The 21,149-nt window shown below is 49.9% G+C and overlaps 1 protein-coding gene across 2 annotated transcripts; it reads left to right on the forward strand.

The window, feature by feature from the left end:
• Positions 1-501: 501 nt before the first annotated feature.
• METTL13 (methyltransferase 13, eEF1A N-terminus and K55) lies at positions 502-12,774 on the forward strand. 2 transcript variants are annotated; one of them, XM_078610661.1, is made up of 11 exons: positions 502-1,013; positions 2,447-2,632; positions 2,927-3,031; positions 3,344-3,612; positions 4,078-4,283; positions 4,736-4,941; positions 6,507-6,681; positions 7,244-7,420; positions 7,703-7,915; positions 8,266-8,397; positions 10,479-12,774. In XM_078610661.1, the coding sequence occupies exons 1-11, from the start codon at positions 861-863 to the stop codon at positions 10,865-10,867; spliced, it is 2,211 nt and encodes a 736-aa protein (XP_078466787.1). In that variant the 5' UTR covers positions 502-860; the 3' UTR covers positions 10,868-12,774. The 2 variants fall into 2 exon arrangements, with proteins under 2 accessions (XP_078466787.1, XP_078466796.1); XM_078610670.1 differs by having other exon boundaries at positions 513-1,013; positions 8,245-8,397.
• The last annotated feature ends 8,375 nt before the right edge of the window (positions 12,775-21,149 follow it).

Below are 21,149 nucleotides of genomic sequence, written 5' to 3' on the forward strand. Positions count from 1 at the left end.
ATAGGCAGAACCCTCACGTCACGCGATCTCCGTAACGCTGTTGAGACATGATGAACAAGGGATTATAACTTTCGATTTAAAGCTTTCGTGACTGCAGGGATTCATCTTCTTGGTTCTTTCGGTAAAGTCACGTAGAAGGGAAGTAATAAAATAATACAAATAAAAAATAATGTCGGGGAGACATACCTGGTCTTCACCTGAGGACGGCTGCTTGCGTTGTGGCCGAAACGTCGTGAGAATTATTTTATTATGTTTTATTTTTATTATTTTATTACTTCCCTTCTACGTGACTTTTCCGAAATAACCAAGAAGAAGGGATTATAACCTTAAAATGAAATAAGTCTGTCACCGCAGCCTTACAAATTGCACACGAATTGATGTAATGAATATCACGTCGCGGTCTGCTTTTCGCTTGCAAGTTTAAGATTTACTGAAATACACCCGTCCTAGGACGGGCAAAAGACAAGTAAATACATATATTCTTAATGCTTCTGTCATGAGCTGTCCATCATCCATCACCCCTCAGTGCCACGTGCTTCCGCCCACGTGGTTCCGCTGCTTCGCGTCCATGTGGCTTTGCTGCTGTTGCTGGTGGTGGTTGTTGGTGGTTGTTGGTTGTGGTGGTCGTGGTAAGGACGAGAGCAGGGAACAGTCGCCCCGGGTTTGTCGTCGCGACTGAAGGCGACTGCCGTCTATCCCCAGTCTCGCACAACTTTGCACAGCGCTCGCAAGCGCTGCGACTCGAGACCAGGGCCTTGCTCGGGCGGGCTCCCTCTCCCTACCCCCGCTGCTTGCCTGAATTCCCTGCCGCCCGTGAGGCGGCGCGCCACCCGCCCGGTGCCCCCCCCCCCCCCCCAACCATGGAGCTGCTACCGCGGAGCCACCGCGACTTCAGCAGCGCGCGCTACTGGGAGAGGTTCTTCGAGCGGCGCGGGGACGACGCCTTCGAGTGGTACGGCTCCTACGAGGAGCTGGCGGGGCTGCTGCGACGCTACGTGAAGCCCAGCGACCAGGTTTACAGCCCCGCGGAGCCACTGATGATGACATTCCACTGATGATGACATTCCACGTTCGTATGACCGGGGGGTGCGGGGCGTGTGGAGTAGTGGTGACACCCGTGGCCTCCGACGTGGGCGCCTTACTGTGTGGAGTTTGTGTGATCTCTCTCCCTCTGCTCTGCACGGGTTTGGTCAGTTTTCTGCGATGGCTAAATATACTCCCATACATTTTAATTGGTATTGGTCAAACATCCAAATGCTGATAAATGACTTTAAAATTACTGAATTGGGGTTGCTTTTGGCTATATGCACCCTACATCTGTGTAACGTTTCAGATTGTTGTAGCTTGCATGGCTGTGTAGTCCTGTGATAAGTCTGGAAGTCCCCTCTACCCAGGTCACCCTTGCACGTCCCGTGTGGACCAAGGACGTGCGGTGAGGTCAATGGCTGGGGAGGCACTGGCTCGTGTCAGAGCCAGATTCACACACGGAGGGGGGCGCGTTAGACACGTCCCCCTCAGTGAGGCAGATGTGATAGCTGCCTCCCCTGGTGTTTTTTCATTGCAATTTCATGACGAGACCAGCGAGCCTAAACATATTTATACACATACGTGAACCAGATGACGCCAAAAGGCCTTTTGGCGTCATCTGGTCCAACACCAATGGAGACTAGGCTCTAAGAAAAGCTGTCTCGGGTGTGGACCAATCAACTTCAAGGACAGTGCATATCATTATCAGAGTTGTTTCTTTTTGTTTGCATTTTGACTGCTTGTGTTGTGTTTATTGCAAACATGAATCATTGTATAAAGGTGTCAGTTTTTGTACCAGTTGAAAGTGGCTTATGTAGAAATTTATAGCGGCCAAATGCTCTAAACGCATGTTGATTCTAAATGCGGAGGAAAAACTGGAGGATCCGGAGAAAAATCCATGCAAACACGGGGAGACGACGCAAAATGCAAATATACAGGCGTCAGGGTTAGGATCGAATCTACAACCTCCTGCATACCAGGGGAGGGAGTTAACATCTCATAACCGCAGCGAGTATGGGTACTGGGTAAGTTTACATCTTTGCCACCGTGGTGCCCCAATGCTGACAAATTGCCTGCAAATTGCTCAATTGGGATTACAAAAAGAGCAGCAGCAAACTTTGCAACCCTGCTCCAAAAAACCTGACACGCCTCAGTTGAGGTTTTCCTGTACTGTTCGTGCTGCACTCTTGCCACGGCCGTACTAACTGTGCATGTGGCTCTTGTGTGGCTGCTGTGTGCCTGGGTGGAGGGGGTGACTTCTGTATGGCTGGGTGGCTCCTGTGTGGCTGGTTCGGTCGGAGGGTGACTCCTGTGTGGCTGGGTGGGGTTTGGCTCCTGTGTAGCTGGGTGGGGGTTGGCTCCTGTGTGGGTGGCTTTGTAGGGGGATGACTCCTGTGTGGCTATGTGGTGATTTTGGCAGGTGCTGGTGGTTGGCTGCGGGAACTCGGAGCTGAGCGAGCGAGTGCATGACGCCGGCTTGGCCAAGAGTGTGGTGAGCGTGGACGTGAGCGAGACGGCCATCAGGGTGATGCGCGAGCGGCGACCCGACCTCGACTTCCGAGTCATGGATGTCACCGCCATGGACTTTGACGACGGCTCCTTCCAGGTGCAGTTTGTGTGAAACCTGGCACTGCCATTGTATGAATGGTGATGCCCGTGTGTGTGTCCTGTGAGTTTTGATGCCTCCCCTAGGTCGACTCAGCCTCAAATGAGTACCTGGTGCAGTGTGTAAACATCGCCACTGGGGAGACAAAGGCGGTCGGACGTGGTGCTGGCCACCCACCCCCTCGTGTGCTGTTCTGGCCTACATAGGTGCTCGCTGCCCCAACAATCTGTTAAGGCTATATGGGGGATCTTTGTCTTTGAGTGGTAATGCCTTTGTGTGTGTGTGTGTGAGCAGGTGGTGCTGGACAAGGGCACCCTGGACGCACTCATGCCAGACTCATCTCCTCCCACGCTCCTCACCGTGACGCGCATGTTCTCTGAGATCTCCCGCGTGCTACAGGTGCTCCCTCCCTCCCCCCCCATAGCTACACACCTGGGATGTGTCCCAGGCTACCAACGTATGACGTTTAATTCATAATAAAAGAAGACTTTAAAGTTATAATACAGTGCACCCCCTTGTGCCGTCTTTGCTCGAGCGTATTCATGTGTGTGGGAGTGATGTCGACGATACAACTGAAGCATGACAGTACATGAGCTCGGCTAGAATTAAACTTCAGTACGTGGCTCGTAATTGATTTGAATCAATGCATTGAGCGTTTTGTCTGCGTGCACCTGTCCTCTGCTCGTGTCTCTGGCTGCATGTGCCCGCCAGTTCGGAGGGCGGTACCTGTGTGTGTCGCTGGCCCAGGAGCACATCCTGCGCATGCTGGTAGAGCACTTCAGCACCGTCGAGGGCTGGCCGGTACGCGTGCACGTGCTGCCACAGGCCCCCGCCGGCCCTGCCGGCTCCACCGAGCACACCGAGCCCAGCATGCCGGTCTTTCTCGTGGTGCTCACACGCTTCCACAGGCTGCCCGGTCCAGCGCAGCCACCCATCTTGGAGCTCTGCCTGGACAGCCAAGGTGGTGGCAAGCCCACACGGTACCCACACTCACCCACCTCGTACCCACACTCACCCACCTCGTACCCAAAACTCGCCCGGTACACTCACTCACTCACCCAGTACCCACACTCGCCGCGGTGGAGAGATGTTAACTACCTCCCCTGGTATACAGAAGGTTGTGAGTTCGATCGCGACCATGACGCCTGTTCTATATCTGGAGTTTGCATGTTCTCCTCGTGGTCGATTGTATTTTTCTCCAGCTCCACGGTTTTTCCCCTCCACATTTAGAAATATGTCTTTGGAGTATTTGGCTTCTCTAAATTTCCACATGATAAGCCACTTTATTGGGTTATCATTTGTGGGCAGGTCACTTCTGAAAAAGAGCTATTGGGCCTTACCTGGTAAAATAAAAATAGTAATTTAGTAGAGTTAATTCTGTGTTTCCAGGCTGTAGTGTTAGTGCTGTGTGTGCCCAGGCTGTAGTGTCAGTGCTGTGTGTCTAGGCTGGAGAGCTCGGAGTGGCTGCTAAGTGCTGTGCAGGACCACCAGCTCTTGGCCATTGTGAGGAGTCGGCTGCAGCGTCCGGGCGGTGCTGGGGAGGACTGCTCACTTGACCTCCTGGCACCTGGGGCAAGCTCCCCACGTTATTCGCTCCACGTGGTGGACCGCCGGCCCTCACCGCCCGGGAAAGCCTTCGCCATCTTCATTGGTGTGGCACTGAGCAAGCACAGTCGTGACGCACGATCACACGTACTTCCTCCACTCGCTCGTTCGCCTCCCTCTCGGTAGCCTCGCTCTCCCTCTCGGTAACTTTGCTCTCCCTCTGGGTGGCTTTGCTCGGCATCTTTACTACAGGGGCAGGAGTCTGGGGCTGGAAGCGCTCGTTACCTTTGGGTTGAATGCTTTAAAAACAAATGAGATCGACAATAAAAAAGTCAGTACAAATGAAATACTAAACAATTGTTAATTGACAAAGTTATCCATTATCATTCTGGTCGTTAGTAGCCACGATCTGCCGGAGGAAGGCCTCCCCGAGCCGCCCAACATCTCTCACGGTCTCGAAAAGTGAACAATTAATCCGGTCCCTGCACGTGAGCCAATCTGATCGCCCCCCACCCCTGCCCCCCCATCCCTGCCCCACCCCTGCCCCCACGTGTGTAGTGCCCCAGGGCCGTGAGAGCGAGTGGCTGTTCGGCTCCCGTGAGGGCCGGCGGCAGCTCGCGGCGTCGGCGGGGTTTGGCCGGCTGGTGGTGGCCACGTTGCACCGGGGCCAGGACTACGTGGGCGGCATGGAGGCGGTGCAGGCCGAGCTTTCGGGCCCTGTCATGCAGCTGGCGCCGCCGGGCCTCTCCTCCCGTCGCCAGCAGGTGAGGCTCGCGACACGCGGTGCAGGCGGTGCCTGGACAGACTGCGCCGGAGAGAGACCTGCGTGTCGTGAATCGCCCCTCAAACATCTGAACCGGTCCTGGGCTTCCCTTAGGTCGACTCCGCTTTGTAATGCGTACCTTGTGTACCATGTGTAAATATCACCATTGGGGAAACAAAGGCTGCAGGGCGTGGTGCTGGCCATCTACCTGACCCCTCGTGTGTCGTGCCAGCATTCGTAGGCGCTAATCGTTAACAGCTCTTGCTCCTACAGTCTGTAAATGGTCCTTGGGATCTTTGTCAGTTTTCGCGACCAATATCCATAAATTATTCTTTGGTTCTTTCGGTAAAGTCACGTATAAAGATAAAATAATAAATTAAATTAAATACTAGCATACGACGTTTCGATTGCAACACCAGCAATCATCATCAGGTATAAATTTAATAGAAACACAAATCTAGTATGCTTAGAAATGTAATGTAATACAACAGAGAGTCGGATAACATAAGTCAACACCCTATCTGGTTGATTACGTTCTTCCTGAGAATGCTAAATTTGAGAGATTAAACACAGAACCAGAAACATAGACAGACATATAAACAGACAGATATCACAGAGATACATAGAGAGAGAGCAAACATAGGCACAAAAAGAAACTACGCCTCTGTGTCGAGGCCTTAAATAGAGAAAGGGGAGGGCGGGGGCTGGGATAGAGGGAGGGGTTAGAGAAATTAGCATGTCCATGAGTGGAAACGGTGAGTGGCAAGGTGTAAAAAGCTTGAGAGAGGGGGGCAGGGGCGGAGAGAGAGGGGTTAGAGAAATTAGCATGTCAATGAGTAGCACGATGAGTGGTACGGTACGAAAGCTTGAAAAAATTAGGAGGCAGGGAGAGACACACTAAATTAACTAACCTAGCAAGGAATAATTCCTGCAGTCACGAAAGCTCCAAATTAAGTTTAATATCCATAAAGTTTTTTTGGTTACATTGCGGAACGGCACATTTATATTTACGCGATCTAACCCAAAAAACCTTTATGGATAATATTGGTCGCAAAACCCTGCGTGTTAAACTGGCTAACTTCTGGGGAGGATACTTTTCTTGAAACCAGAAAATTGGAGAAACTCCGCATCAAGCGGGTAAAACTGATGTCTTCACTGGCATTCCTCATAAGATGCAGAGATGCAAGGGTAATACCAGCCATTGTCATTTCTATGACTACATTAACCCTACCCTCTGGTCCTCGCGCCTAATAAGCACACAGCGGTGACATCATCTTTACTCTATTTAAGACCGAAACAGGAATACTTCTTCACAATTCTGGCTAATCGCCTGGTTGTAATCATCAGCGAAATGTCATACTCGAATTGTAAATGTTGTGGATTTACTCCCCAACACACCAGTTTGTTGAAGTAGTAATTAATTGGCACATTTTGTTTATGTGACAAACCTTACTAATTTGACTGTATTGTGTGGTAGCAGCGGGTTTAACGACACAGTTATATTTTTGCGATCTAACCCAACAAAACCTTATGGATGTTTGTCTGTGCGTGCGCGCGGGCGTTCAGGTGCCATTCTTGTCAGCCGGGGGCCCCGGGGCAGGGCTGGGTGAACGCGCGGTACGGCTGCAGGCGGCCGGGATGGTGGTTGAGGACGTGACGGCCGAAGACGCGCGCCGCTACCGCCGCCTCCTCTTCCTCTCCAACCCCAACCTCATCCAGTCTGAGGCCAGGCTCATGCCCAGTGTGTGCTCACACTCGCTCACGCTCGCACACGGACACATGGACTCATGGACACGCACACTCGCACTCGGATAGGCACACTCACACACTTGCACACGGACATGTACACTCATTCAGACACGCACACTCTCACATGGATACGCACACTTCCACATGGACACGCACACTCACATGAACACTCACATGCAAATTCACACATGGACACACACTCACACATGGACACTCGCACACGGACACACAGAATCAGAATCACAATTTTTATTTACACTGGAGGAATCTGGTGAGCTTTGAAGCTCTTTTTCACAGATCTCCAGTAGGACACACGCACACACCGAGTAACGAACACATTGGAGGAACGCAACGATCAAGTCACGCTCCACCCAGTTAGCCGAGTGGCACCGAGCGCGTTAACCACGTGCGCGGGAATGGAGTGCAAATCGCAAATACAATGGCGGGGTTTGCTAACCACGTGGGGACGAGAGAGACGCCCGAGTCGGGAATCGAACCCGGGTCCTCCTTGGTGCGAGGCACAAGTGCCAGCGGTGCTGCGCATGTTTCCGCAGGCACTGCCTTGACGACAAAGAAGAAGAACAAAAAGAAGAGTCCGGGACGGCGAGCAGAGCCGGGAGGAGCCGCAGCAGTGCGCACCGCGGACGGCACGGAGATCGATGCCGCCTTCCTCTCCTGCGATCACCACCAGGCAATGGTGGGCGGCCTCGCCCTGCTGCGCCTCGAGCCAGGTACCGGCCCAGTGGCCTGCACGGCCGCCCGCCGCTTGCGTGTCTCAATGAATGGGCCTGCGCACACGCCCGTTGCCTTCCATACCCTGCTGGCTCTCCCTCACGCCCCATGCCTCTTGCGCGTCGCTCCGCTGTGTTGACGCGTCGTGTTGATGCCATGTTGACGTTGCTCTTCTTTGATGTGCCGACATTGCGCCGCGTTAAAGTTGCTCCGTGTTGCTCCATGTTGATGCGCCATGTTGATGTACCGTCCATGCATTGCTCTGCGTGCGCCGGACACAGCCGCCGCGTTCCGCGTGCTACTGGTTGGCCTTGGCGGCGGCTCTCTGCCGCTCTTCTTGCACCGCCTCTTCCCGGCCTGCTCCCTCGTCGTCGTGGAGATCGACCCGGCGGTGGTTGCCGTGGCGTCCGAGTGGTTCGGTTTCTGTGGCGACGAGCGCGCCCACGTGGTGGTCGGGGATGGCGTTGCTCACATCCGGGCCATGGCCGCTCGCGGTAATGGCCGTCGCTGGGCACCGCGGAACCACACGTTGCATGCTGCTCATGTGCTGTTAGCCTGTTGAGAGCGTGTTTTAACCGTTTTGTGAGTGTGCTCCGAGCGTGTTGTGAGTGTGCTGCTAGCGTGCGGCAAGCGTGCTGGGAGCTTGTTGCTCACATGTTGCTAGTGTGTTTTCGAGCGTGTTGCGAGCGAGCTGCGAACTGTTTGCCAGTGTGTTGCTAGCGTGTTGAGAGCGTGTTGTGAGCCTGCTGTGAGATTGCCGCGAGCATGCTGCTTGCGTGTTGCTAGCGTGTTGCTAGCATGTGTGCTGCGTGTGTGTTGCTAGTGTTACGCGTGTGCTGTGCAGGCGAGCCGGCACTGGACGCGGTGCTGTTTGATGTGGACAGCAAGGAACCGGCGCTCGGCATGAGCTGCCCCCCAGCGGCCTTCGTGGAGCCAGCGCTGCTCCGGGACGTGGGCTCCTTGATCGGCCCGCACGGTAACTCACCACTCTCACTCACCGCTCTCACCACACTCGCTCACCACTCTCTCGCTCACCACCCTCACCACTCTCACCACATGCTCACCGCATGCTCACCGCATGCTCACCACTCTCCCTCACCACTCTCACTCACCGCTCTCACTCACCTCTCTCACTCGCCACTCTCTCGCTCACCACTCTCACCACACACTCACCACTCATTCACAAACCACTCTCACTCACCACGAGCTCATCACTCATTCGCACTCATCACTCTCAGTCACTCACCAATCTCACTCACCACTCAATCGCACACCACTTCTCACTCACCACATGCTCACCACTCTCTGACTCACAAACCACTCTCACTACACGCTCACCACTCACACACTCTCAGTCGCTCACCAATCTCGCTCCCCATTCTCACTCGCTCACCACTCTTACTACACTCACCGCTCACTCGCTCACTACTCTCACTCAATCGCACACCACTCGCACTCACTAAACTTACCACTTTCACCACTCTCACTCACTTTAACTCACACGCAACTCTCACTCACCACACGCGACTCTCACTCACCACACGCGACTCTCACTCACCACACACACCACACACACCACTCACACCACTCACACCACTCTCACTCACTTTCACTCACACGCGACTCTCACTCACCACACACACCACTCTCACTCACACACCACTCAAAAGACAAAGATCCCCGTTTAACCTTAACAGACTGTTGGGGCAAGTGCCGTTAGCACCTATGAAGGCGAGGGGGTACGTGACCAGCACCACGCCCGATCGCTTTTGTCTCCCTAGTGGCAATGTTTACACCAGGCCCAGGACCGGTTCAGATATTCATCACTGGTGTTGCCCGTGAGCGCGAATCGAACTTGGGTGCCGGGTTTGTAGTGCAGCACGCTAACCGCTACACTACTGCTCCCCATACTCTTCTCTCACACGCCATTCTCACACACCACTCACGCCATTCTCACACACTCTCCACTCTCATACACTTACCACTCTCATCCACACTCACCACTCTCACACACTCACCATTCTCACACCCGCACTATTCTCACACACCACTCTCCAGTATCACCACTCCCACGGTTCACTCTCACCACTCTCATTCAGTCTCATTCACTCACCACTCCAGTTACACCACTCTCACACAGTCACCACTCTCTTTCACACACCACTCTCACACACTCACCACTATCACTTTGAGTGGAAGATGGCTGCCTTCACGCAGCCCACTTAAGTGAGAAATCACGACGAATGCTATCAACGCAACGACCGAATACAGTGTAACAAAAAAAACATTGTTTCACTGGGTAGTGTTATTTCCTAATTGCTTATGCCTCAAATATACAGAAAATGGCTATTATTCCCCACAAACTTTGCTTTTTTGACCAGGACGGTGATATTTTGAAATGTACCTATTTCCAATGAGAAAACGTGTGCATTTGTGTCAATACTTCACATAAAGTCCTGGTCACAAAAGCAAAGTTTGTGGGGAATAGCCATTTTCTATACTGTTTAGGCATAAGAAATAAATAAAAATAACACTTACTACCCATGGACAAAAATCGTGTTACATAGTGATATATCGATCATCGAACTCCTGGTCTCCAGAGCAGCAACACACCCACTCTCTTACGCACCACTCTCACTCTTACACACCACTATTGCCACAACAACCGCCATTTTACACTAAGTGGCGGTGACATAACCATGGTGCTTGTACCAAGCTAGGTGCACCTTGATACCACATGAAGTGTCAAGCTCACTGCTGGGATGTTATGGGACGGATACAGGTGCTATGAGTTGACAGATGACTGTCAGATGCACCACCTGTGCCCTCTACTGTGCCAATTTGCTGTGTTTTAGCCACTCTACGTTCCGCCCGTTGCGAGCATCGCTTCTCCGGCCCCCGCTGTTGTTGCAGGGTGACTGCCTCCAACTGCTTAGTAGCGACCTTCACGAGCCTCCTCCTCTTGACACCGCCGGTACCGGTCTTCAGCGTTTTTCTTTCACACGATTGTGCTGCGCGTTTCTGCTGCTCCTGCCGCTGCGGCTGTGCTGGGCACAGGTCTCTTCATGCTGAACCTGGTTTGCCGGGACTCGGCGCTCAAGCAGACCACGGTTTCCTCGCTCAAAGATGCCTTCTCCTGGGTCTCCTATGTCACGATCCCCGAGGAGGTCAACGAGGTCTATTATTGCCGGGGCCCGATGACGCTGCTGCCCGCCGCACCATCACCGAACCCTGGGACGGCCGATGGCGTCTCGGCAGGCTCCTCTGAGGGAGAGGCGGCGAGGAAAGGGGGGGTCGCGGGGAGACGCGGGGGGGCCGCGGACGTGGACGTACGTGAGGCTGGGCAGCTGTCGGCGGAGCTGCAGGCTTGGCTGCAGAAGCGGGCCAAGAGCCACGAGCGTGAGCTGCGCCTCGCCGAGATGCTGGGCTCTCTGCAGCTCGCGTGACCCCCCTGCCGCTTGTGGACTGCTTTACTGTGGAACCTGATGCGTGCTGCGTGCCATGGGCACGACCCCCCCCTCCACCCCCCATACACCTCCCTTGAACTTGACTCTTTTTAAAGCCACCTGTCTCTCCTCAATACCCGGTGGTGATGATGCCCTCCTGTGGACCAGGCCAGATATTCTACATCAGCGAATATAAGGCAACACAGAGCCCCCGAATAGCCTTAACAGACTCTTGGGGCAACTGCTGTTAATGAGCACCTATGAAAGCTGGCACTGCGCATGATGGGGGGGGGGGGGTGGTTAGCCAACAGCATGCCAGACTGCTTTTGTCTCTAGTGGTAATGTTTACACACCTCACCAGGTCCTCATTTGAGGTTAAGTCGACCTATAGGAGGCCCAGGACTAGTTCAAATAATTGTCACTGGTGTTGGCCGTCAGTGGGATTGGAACTCGGGTCACCAGGTTCATAGCGGGTAATACACACATAGATTGTCTGCTACTGTTTGTTTTGTGGAAATATACACAACTAGGGTCATGCACCAATCATTCATTCTGAAAACGTCTACCAAAATTTAAACTGACCCAAGATTCGAGAATGAAAAAAAAATTGCTGGGTGGTGTAGGGTTTAAGTCATTTGGCCGGTGAAAGGGTTGAAAGAGTCTGGTTTGTAGCGCATTTAGTGTGGCCTCTTGGGAGGAGGGGTGTATGTGTGTCGGCGTGTGCGCTGTACAGCGGAGTGTGTGGAGGTTTGTGCTCTCGGTGGAGTGTGTGGATGTGTGTGCACTGCACGGAGGAGTGTGTGGATGTCTGCTCTGCGTGGAGGAGTGTGGATGTGTGTGATCTGGTTGTAGGAGTGTACTGTGTTGGCCGTTATAGGTGCTCACGAACAGCACTTGCCCCAACAGCCTGTTAAGGCTATACGGGGGGGATCTTTGTATTTGTTTTGTCTGGTTGTATGAGTGTGTGGATGTGTGTGCGCGTTGTACGGAGGAGTATGTGTGGAAGTGTGTGTGGATGTTGTGTGCTGTGTGCAGGTGTGTGGATGTGCGAGTGCGCTGCTTGCACGTCCTTGGTTGATATTGCAACCAACCGTTGCGTGATCGTGTCTTTCAAGGAAAACCTCAGCTTTGCCAAGCCGCTGATGTTGAACAAGTCGAGACATCTTTGGCAGTACTTCCTATGTTTCTGTTTGGCTACATCATATTTCAGTGTATGCTGTTTTGTGGCATATGTGATGAAATGTAGCACCGGTGTAAATAAATGAAACACCTCGGACCTGTGTATTGTGTTGCCTGAAAATGGACGAATCTGCAGAAAATCTGGCCGTTACAAAGACTCGATACTTTTTCAGGGGGTTTGTCGAGTTTTCACAGTAGGGGGCGGCGTTGCGATGTGTAATTTCGTATTTTTTCAGCATTGGGATGTTTAGCCAGTTTGTTGTTTTACCTATGAAAGAAAACCCATGTAGATTCCACACAGAGGCACCGGAGTCGAAATTGAACAGCTCCTCCTTGCTGAGGCACGAACACCACCACTGTGCCACCATCCTGCCGCCCAAACGGTTAACTTGTATTGAATTGTTTTTTTCTGCAAAGATCTGCAGGAGTGTTTTGACACCATGACGTGCCTGCATGTAGAACTTTCGCACCGTACGTAGCCAATCATGCTAATCGAGAGGTGCGGGGCTGGACAACAAAACAGATAAAGCAGTTTAAAAAAAATTAGTTTTAATCAAGATTTGAAAGTGCCTGATGGTTTCACGTAGCTCTCGAAGGGTGAATATTTGCGGTTTGCCAACTGTCGACTATCAGGTTCTTGCTGCTTTATTGTCACCTTTACTTTTCACGACTCCATTTGTTTTCACTTTTCATTTGTTCTTTTAAGAAAATAAATCCGTTGTGCGCGAGTTCTCCGTTTCTGTGTATTCTCTTTAATTCTGTGTAGCAGTGTGCCTTCAATGGTTTGCAATTTCTTCTTTTGACATGTTTCTGCAATATTCTGTGGTTTCACATCACTTGTTCTATTATTTTTGGCCCTCACTTTTAGTTCCCTGTCCATGACAATTATTTACGTTTTTACAAGGCACAGCAGACCTTACAAAGGGCTTCTGAGCATTGTACAGAGAGATGGAAGGAAAGAAAAAAAAAACATCTCTAGTTAACATATAGGAAATTAGTAGATTTAAAGTTTCTAAATTGGAGAATCTTGGTGATCAGGTGCAGTTCTCCAGGCAGAGAGCATTCCAAATCTTTGGGCCAAGGAACAAAAATTCCTGAGTTTCGAAACTTTGCTAAAATCGTGGTTGAGTGTGGTCACGATGTGAGGACCTCCGACTCCGAGAGTTTGTGAAGCTGCAGTTTATCGGTCAAATATTGAGGCAATCGCTGAAATTGTTAATTCAGCAGAGTACGTTGAATGCAGCACGGAATCTCAATTGGGAAACCGGTGGTGTAGGTTCCGTAATGTTTGGGAGGTCAAAAGTGCGCAGAGAACGACCGGTCGGTGTAAAGTCGCGCGTAGGTGTTCTGAATGCCCTGATAAAAAAAGACATTCGCCAAAAACACTGCGACCTTTTAAAATAAATATAGCATGCGACGTTACTGGCAATCGCCCTTCATCGCACTTGAACATCGCCCTTTTATATATTTATCCTTAAGGCAATGTTATTTTAAAAAAACATTTGTAGTGTCATGTTAATTGCATACCACAATGCTGCACACTAATTATATATATGGGCCAAATCCTGTTTATAGGAACTAGCAAGCAAGTGAAATCCTTCAGAAAATAAACAATTCAAGAAATAGCACCAACAAAAACAACAAAGTTATCAACACAGAAGTCTCTTAAGTCTCAACATCCAAGAACAGTCCCAACTCTGCACCCAAGCGAAGAAACGCATTAAAGTGATAATATCCATTTCGTTTTGTTTCTGTAGCGTTTGAATGCATGTACTATGTGGAACTTCTTTCGCTCCGTACGTAGCCAACCGTATTAATCGGAGGTGCGGGGATTCGTAAAAACAATGAAAACCACATCGGAAGTAGAAAGGTGATGAGCATGGACGAACCAGGGTGGAGATCTGCGAGGCAGTACGAGAGGTGTTTCGAAGAGAACCAGAAAGGCAGCAACCCCCACGAGTGGGGAAAGTTGCCAGACAGGTCAGGCGCCTTGTAGTTTCACAGCATTGACGTAATAAGTAATATTAAAAAAACACTTTAAAAAAACATGCTTTTATAAAATGTACTAGTAATGGAAGAACTCCACGACTCCAGGAAGTGGCCCCAAAGCTTGCCAATAACGTAAGTGACCGTGGGCAATTACAGCCAACGTCAGTTGACCGTGGACAATTAGACCCAAGCCGAAACATAATATATATAAAATAATTTTACTGGTAGGAACCCACAGGTTCCACCAGCCCACAGGGGATTATTGTGTCCGTCCGTCCGTCGTGCAGGGAGGGGCTGGGTGGGGCTGGGTGGGGAGGGGAAGGTGGGGAGGGGCTGGGTGGGGAGAGTGGGGCTGGGTGGGGAGGGGCTGGTCACCCCGTGGTGCCCTTAAAACACATTCCTGCAAAGGGAGCTGGTAGGAACGTTGGGCTGCTCGGTCAATGGCCAGGGTCAACGGCGGCGTGGTGTATTCCGCAAATATGTCCGACTGTGAGGGCGGGAACAAGCCGGCGTGAGTAGGTTAAACGTGCCAAACACGTTGTGTCTGGGTTCGACCTTATAATGTATTCATTGGGCAACTGGAAGCCAATTCAGCTTGGCGAGCACTGGACAGACATTGTCGAATGTTACAGTACTCGTCACATGTGCCAAAGAATTATGTACATGTTGCAGCTTGGTAATATTTTTGCCAAATGTTTTCGAGAGTAGTGAGTTGCTATAATCGATCCTTGTCGATACACGCCACCATGTTGGCTATGTCACAACTAATTAGTGGTTGAATGTGTCGCAAGACCTGACTATATTATGCACGTGGTGATCAAATGACATTCCGGTCGAGTATGGTACCGAGACTATTTAGATGAGTAGAAAACTGAATCCCAGAATCTGCGACCGCCACGACTGATCCTCCCACATATTTTTTCACCTGAGTCTGAGTGCCAACCAGCAGAACCTCCGATTTTTCTGGATTAAGAAAAAATTCGTTTCATGCAAACCACACGTGCACCACTCACGTGAAATCTTGAAGGATACCGAGGCTCTCCATATCTAACTTTGACTTCACTATGGTGTGCATCAGCATTTTGATGGCACTTTGTCATGCGATGAGATGACATCGGCGATCAGAGAGACGTATGTTCAAAATAGGAAGGGCCCGAGGCAGTCCCCTGTGGTACATCAACTAGGCACGGCATAGACGATGACTGTCTATCACCCAGCTTGACGAACTGTGATTGACCATGCAGGTATCATTCAATCCACCCGATACACCGAACCTTGAATGGTGATGTCTTATTTGGCAAAAGTGCAATGAACATCAACACCTGTGCCACCGACGTTGGTGCCAGGGTCTCGAGTTTTGCATCGATTCCAGGTTGATCAAACTCAGATGGCAAACCAGGAGAATTCTTTGCCTTCAAGTTAGAAACTGACATTTTGATTGTCACCATTTGTTGATGAAGAACATCGCAAGTACTGTGGACAGTGGCAGGAAACTAAGCAAGTTGCTGGTTACATATAGGTACATACAAGCGTAGATGCACACACACAAAGCAACAATCGCACGGGCACTCCCTACTCAACGATGCGAGATGGAATATTAGCCCCTGGTTTCCCAGCCGAGGTGTGGGATGAGCTTGTAGTGTATGCCGATGCACTCGGAGGGGGAGGAGCACCCCTCAGGAAGGCTGCACTTGAGGCGAGTGCGGCTCGGGGCCACCCCTCCGCTCCCAGCCTCCCCCCACGCTTCACTTCGGGACTCAGACGTGGAGTCGGCCGAGCTATCTGGTGCAGAGAGCCACCACCGTGTGCTGCCAGTCAGCCCCCGGTAACCGGGATAGCAGCCCCTGCGCGCTCGGGGGAAGCGCTGTCCTCCCATGCAGAGGAGGACATCGGGGGAGAGAGCAAGGCTTGCCGGGTTGAGCCGGCGGTGGCCCAGTCGAGCATGGTAGAGGACCGTGCGACACGGCCTCAGAGGAGTTGCGAGCTGAGACTAGCGATGATGGCGCACGAGGGCCTGGCAGTGGCGTGGGCTTCTCTGGGCTGGCACTCGCCACGCCGAGTGGCGCACGCCCACCAATTCCCCCACCCACCAATTCCCCCAACTTGCTCGCGTAGATTTCACGTTGTGACAAAAGTTTAGCGAGATAACATGTACGCACACACAGCGAGATGGCGGGACAAATCACTGAGGGTATTCAACCGCGTTATTGTATCATTCCACGTACTGTATCACTGTACCGCTCAGCCATGCAGATCAAGAAAGTAGTTCGTCATCGACCGCTTAAAAACTGCGTTATAATGGTGCACGTTCCAAATTATAACGTGCGCATTCCGCGTAACGAGGCGTGTTCCGAATTATAATGGTGCATTTTCCGCATTGCGCGGAATGTTCCCAAATGGAAAAACCACGTTATAGCGAAAATGTGTGGTGCGAACACGCGTTAAGCGAGGACTTGCTGTAATTAGCTTTGCCTTCTAATTAGATCAGCCTGTCTTCACTAGAGTTGCATTTTAACGGGTAAGGTGACATTACTGACAATCTGGAACTTAGTCCATGGGAAGTATTTTTTATTTCTAATTTCTCTGTTTGGACTCTTCCATCTCTATTTTGCAAACTAGTATTTTGAAGCAGGTGCTCAACTCTGCTGGTGACAACCCACGAATATGTTCTCCCTCGTTCAAATACCTAACCTACCCTCTCGTCTTTGTACCATTTACCCACCCTTCACATTGCAGTCGCCGGCGATGATTGTTGTAACGCTGGTTTATGTAGAAAAGCCTCACAGAGTCTCAAGAGTTTTTCAGGAAGGTCCTGCCAATTTTTCGCAGTAGGGGCAATGCTGCTATGTGTGACTCATTTGCATGCAGCTTTCACCATTGGGGATGTTTTTGCCATATACCAGTTACATTGTATGGGGGTTTATTTTAGCTATGGGAGGAAACTGGGGAACCTGGTGGAAACCCATGCAGAACAGGGGGAGAACATACAACCTCTACATTGAAAGGTGCCCAAGTCATGAATCGAACTCAGTGCCTTATTGCTGTGTAACGTGTTAACACTGCGCCACCATGCATGATGATGGTGCACTGTGTTTTCCCCTCACAAATTAAATGTCAAACATTATGTCTACTTCTGTATTTCATAGTTCTTATAATAAAAAAATATGAATGATAACAGGAACAGTGTCACAACACTTACATTTCCTTATTCTGTTAAAATTAATACTACTGGAATTGTTACATTTGGTAGGGATGTTGACAAGGACGATGAGATGTTCTACAAGATATTGTAATGAGAACATTATGGCAGCTGTGTTGGAAAAAAAAATGTATATCTATATTTTTAGAGAATGTTCTGGTGTTCTCCATTTGTATTTCCTCATGCATGAAACGTTGTTCCGTAATTGGTGTTTATCCACAGATGTGAATTTAATATTTAGGTTAATAAAAGAAAACACTCAGTTCAAAACTATAGGTAACATAATCTATAAAAATCTGTATTGTTTACTAGGACTGTAAAACCACTTCCTTAATGTTAGCTTTAGAGAGCGACAAAATATATGGGCGCTTGCTTGTCCGGGTGTAGTCTTTTTAAGACCCTCTTTATTACGGTGCAGAGCACTAAATTGAAGGTGACACAAGGTGAATCGACACAACAAAGTGTGGAGCGCTGGTACATTGGACCCGGCCATATGAGTTAAATTCCCAACTGCGGCTAACATCAGTGGAGTTGAATAATATCAGAACTTTTCAGTGAACCTGCACTGACAAACGTGGTGAAGTACGGTAAAACAAAACCCCGATGACCACGTGTCGTGGGGAGGCCTTGGACTATTGGTGCACTGAGAATGGCTCCAATACGAAAGCGAGAAACAGACGCAAAATGCACTTCACGAGAAACGAGCGCGCAATCCAAGTCTGTGCTGACCGTTTCCACTGCTTGCATTGTGTATCCTCATGTGACGCACGAGGGCAGCCATGCCACACATTGCCTTGGCTTTGTGGGGTTGGGGTCACATCAGTGACGTGCGGTGAGGTCAATGGCTAGGGAGGCACTGGCTAGTGTCAGAGTAGGCCTCGGCAAGGTAAGGTAATTTACCCTTTTTACCGGGTAAAAGGGTAAAGGTGTCGACATGCCAAGAGGTAAGGTAAAGGGTAGGGTAAAGGTTGCTCGGAAGAATTACCCAGTAGGGTAAAGGTAGCGCGAAGTATTACCCGGTAAATACGGTACCTTGTTTACTGCTAAAAGCTCCATGGCGCAGTCCGTGGCCTCCATTTAACAAGCAATATTTTTAAAAAACTTTTTAAAAAACACGCTTTTATGAAATGTACTAGTAATGGCAGAACTCCGCGACTCCAGGAATGGCCCCGAAGCTTGCCATAACGTAACGGACCGTGGCCAATTACAGCCAACGTCAGTGGACCGTGGACAATTAGACCCAAGCTGAAACATAACATATAAAAAATAAAGTTTAAAAACATATATTTCTTATTTTTTATGATATAATATAGTATTGTCATCAGTATGACATAAGTATACCAAGTTTACAGTCGATACCACATTGGGAAGTGGGTTAAAATTGAGTTACAAGATTTGAGGATACGACAACAACGACAACAACAACAACAACAGAGTGAGTTCAAAGAAAGCGTGTAAAATTGGAAACGAGAGTATTCTATATGTATAAAGCGCTCTACCTAGCATTTACCGTTATAAACCTTTTTCATGTGTAGTACCCCAGTATTTACCCTGTAATAGGGTAATTTGTATGGGGTAAGGGTAAAAGGTAGGGTAAAGGTAGGCTCGTTGCTTTCTACCTTTTACCTTAACTGCTAAAGGGTAAAAGGTAGGGTAGAGTGCTTGTATTGTAAAAGGTAAGGCTTGTTTTTTTTACATTTTAACTTTTACCTTACCATGCCGAGGCCTATGTCAGAGCCAGATTCACACACGGAGGGGGCGTGGCCTCACGGAGGGGGCGCAGCCTCATTGAAGGGGGCGTGTTAGACACATCCCCCTCAGTGAGGCAGATGTGATAGCTGCCTCCCCTGGTGCTTTTTCCTTGCAGTTTCATGACGAGACCAGCGAGCCTAAATATCTTTATACACATACGTGAAATAAGTTACCTGGAGTATGGAAGGTGAGGACATGAAATGAAGGGGTCTACTACAAACATTACATTGGTGACATACTGAGATAGTAACAGGCACGCGCTTTTTGCCCGCGCTCCATCCAGTTACTGAGGGGTTGCGCAATCAGAGAGGCTGAGCTTGTTGCTGCCTCACCTCTCGTCTCTTCCTGTATTTGCAGTGGAGCTCCACAAATTTGGCGATTTTGACTTTAAAAATTATTGGAATCGTGCATAAATGATATTTATAACACAGATCAGTGGAAAAATCTTAATATTTATTTTATTTGATTATTCTTTATTTTTATTTTGTAACAGCTATTGGATGACAGGTGAGGCTCTGCCTCCCCTGCCTCCCCTTACCGCACGTCCCTGGGTCACATGAGGCTGTGTAGTTGCCCAATGACAACAACACATTAATGGAATTGTTCGCCCGATTGCAGTAAACGCCAGAGAAAATCTCTGGACTCAACGAGGCTTTCCTGGGTAAATAATGGCCATTGTTATTTTAATGATGATGATATGTTTGGTTCTGAGTGAATATGTCCGCAGTTGCAGTACAAGTCCTCTAGCATGCCTACAGTGGTAAACAGTGAACATTTGAGGTATTCTGATTTTATAATAAAATAAATTAGCAGATGATATGCCTTCGTTACCATATTTGTCTCTACACATGAAAACGTATACAAAAATGACATCCCAATAGCTTCTGGGAATAAATTTGTATTAGTCATCTGATAAACTGAATTTAATTTCTGTATTTTCAGAAAAAGTTTTACAATGAAATAGATATTCGGTATTTTAACCATTAACAATAATAGTGTAGGACTTGAGAAACACACGTCACGCGTTGGATTGTGATACGGGCACGCGGCGGACAGTGAGGGCAAACGGGGACACAGGGAGCAGGGCGACACACTGTTGTTATTGTACCGATTAAGGTGGTAAGGTAATTAAGGGGGGCCTGCAGGTGTTCGGGATAATCGAGGATGCAGGCCGGTGATTGGACGAGAGGAATGGGTGTCGGGAATTGGCGCCTCGATGTCTACAATAACAACACCACGTGAGGCTGGGGGCTGGGGGCGAATGGAGGAGCGGGGGATGATCTAATTGATTAAGGGAAATTGGTTCGGGGATAAAGGCAAAGAGCGTGGGGAGAAACGGGAGTTGGTTGGTGCCTGGGACAAGAGACGGATAGAGGAAGAGACGGAGCAGCAGTGGACAAGAGAGTATAGTATACGGTAGCAGTGGACAGAGAGAGATAGTATTCGGTAGCAGTGGATAAAGAGAAGACAGAGTATGGTAGCAGCGGATAAAGAGAATTACAGTATAGGATAGCAGCGGAGTAACGGACCTTGGTGGAAAAGCTACGACGGAGTGAGACGGCAGAGAGAACAAAGAGCGACCGAGCTGGAGAGAGGGAGGTCGCTGGAGGAGAGGAGCAGAGGGAGAGCGAGCAAAGCCAGCGGAGCGAGCGAACGGAGGGCCATTGAGTGATGTTGATGGGGAGTTGTGCGTTGAAGAGAATGGAAGGACATTGAGTGATGCCGACGGAGATGTGAACTATACGCGTTAATAAAGAACCGAGAAGGACAAAGAAGCTGTCGCGTCAGTACAGGTCCTACAATAGTAATAGCTCACTTCTTCCTGGTAACTACAACTGCGGCAATATTGTGACATTGCAGTGCCAAGATCTACTGTTCTGGCTTCGATCCATGTGAATTGAGTGGACCTATCCAGACTGTGAACACAGATGCGTCCATCACAGAGTAAAACTGCAACATCTAAAAATCATGACTCCAAACAAAGGCACCAGAGTCGGGAATCGATCCCATGGCAGGTGGCGGTTGTGGGTACGCTGCTGCATATGGCTGCTAATCCAGCGCTCTGCAGCCAGCAGCGAGGGTTGGTGGATCACACACGGATGTTGATAAACTCCCTTCCCAAGGACGTCGAGGAGGTGCCATAATTCAGCTTGCCAGAATGTG

The sequence above is a fragment of the Lampetra planeri genome, chromosome 2 (genome assembly GCF_965212315.1).
Source record: "Lampetra planeri chromosome 2, kcLamPlan1.2.h2, whole genome shotgun sequence".
Classification (NCBI taxonomy): Eukaryota; Metazoa; Chordata; class Hyperoartia; order Petromyzontiformes; family Petromyzontidae; genus Lampetra; species Lampetra planeri.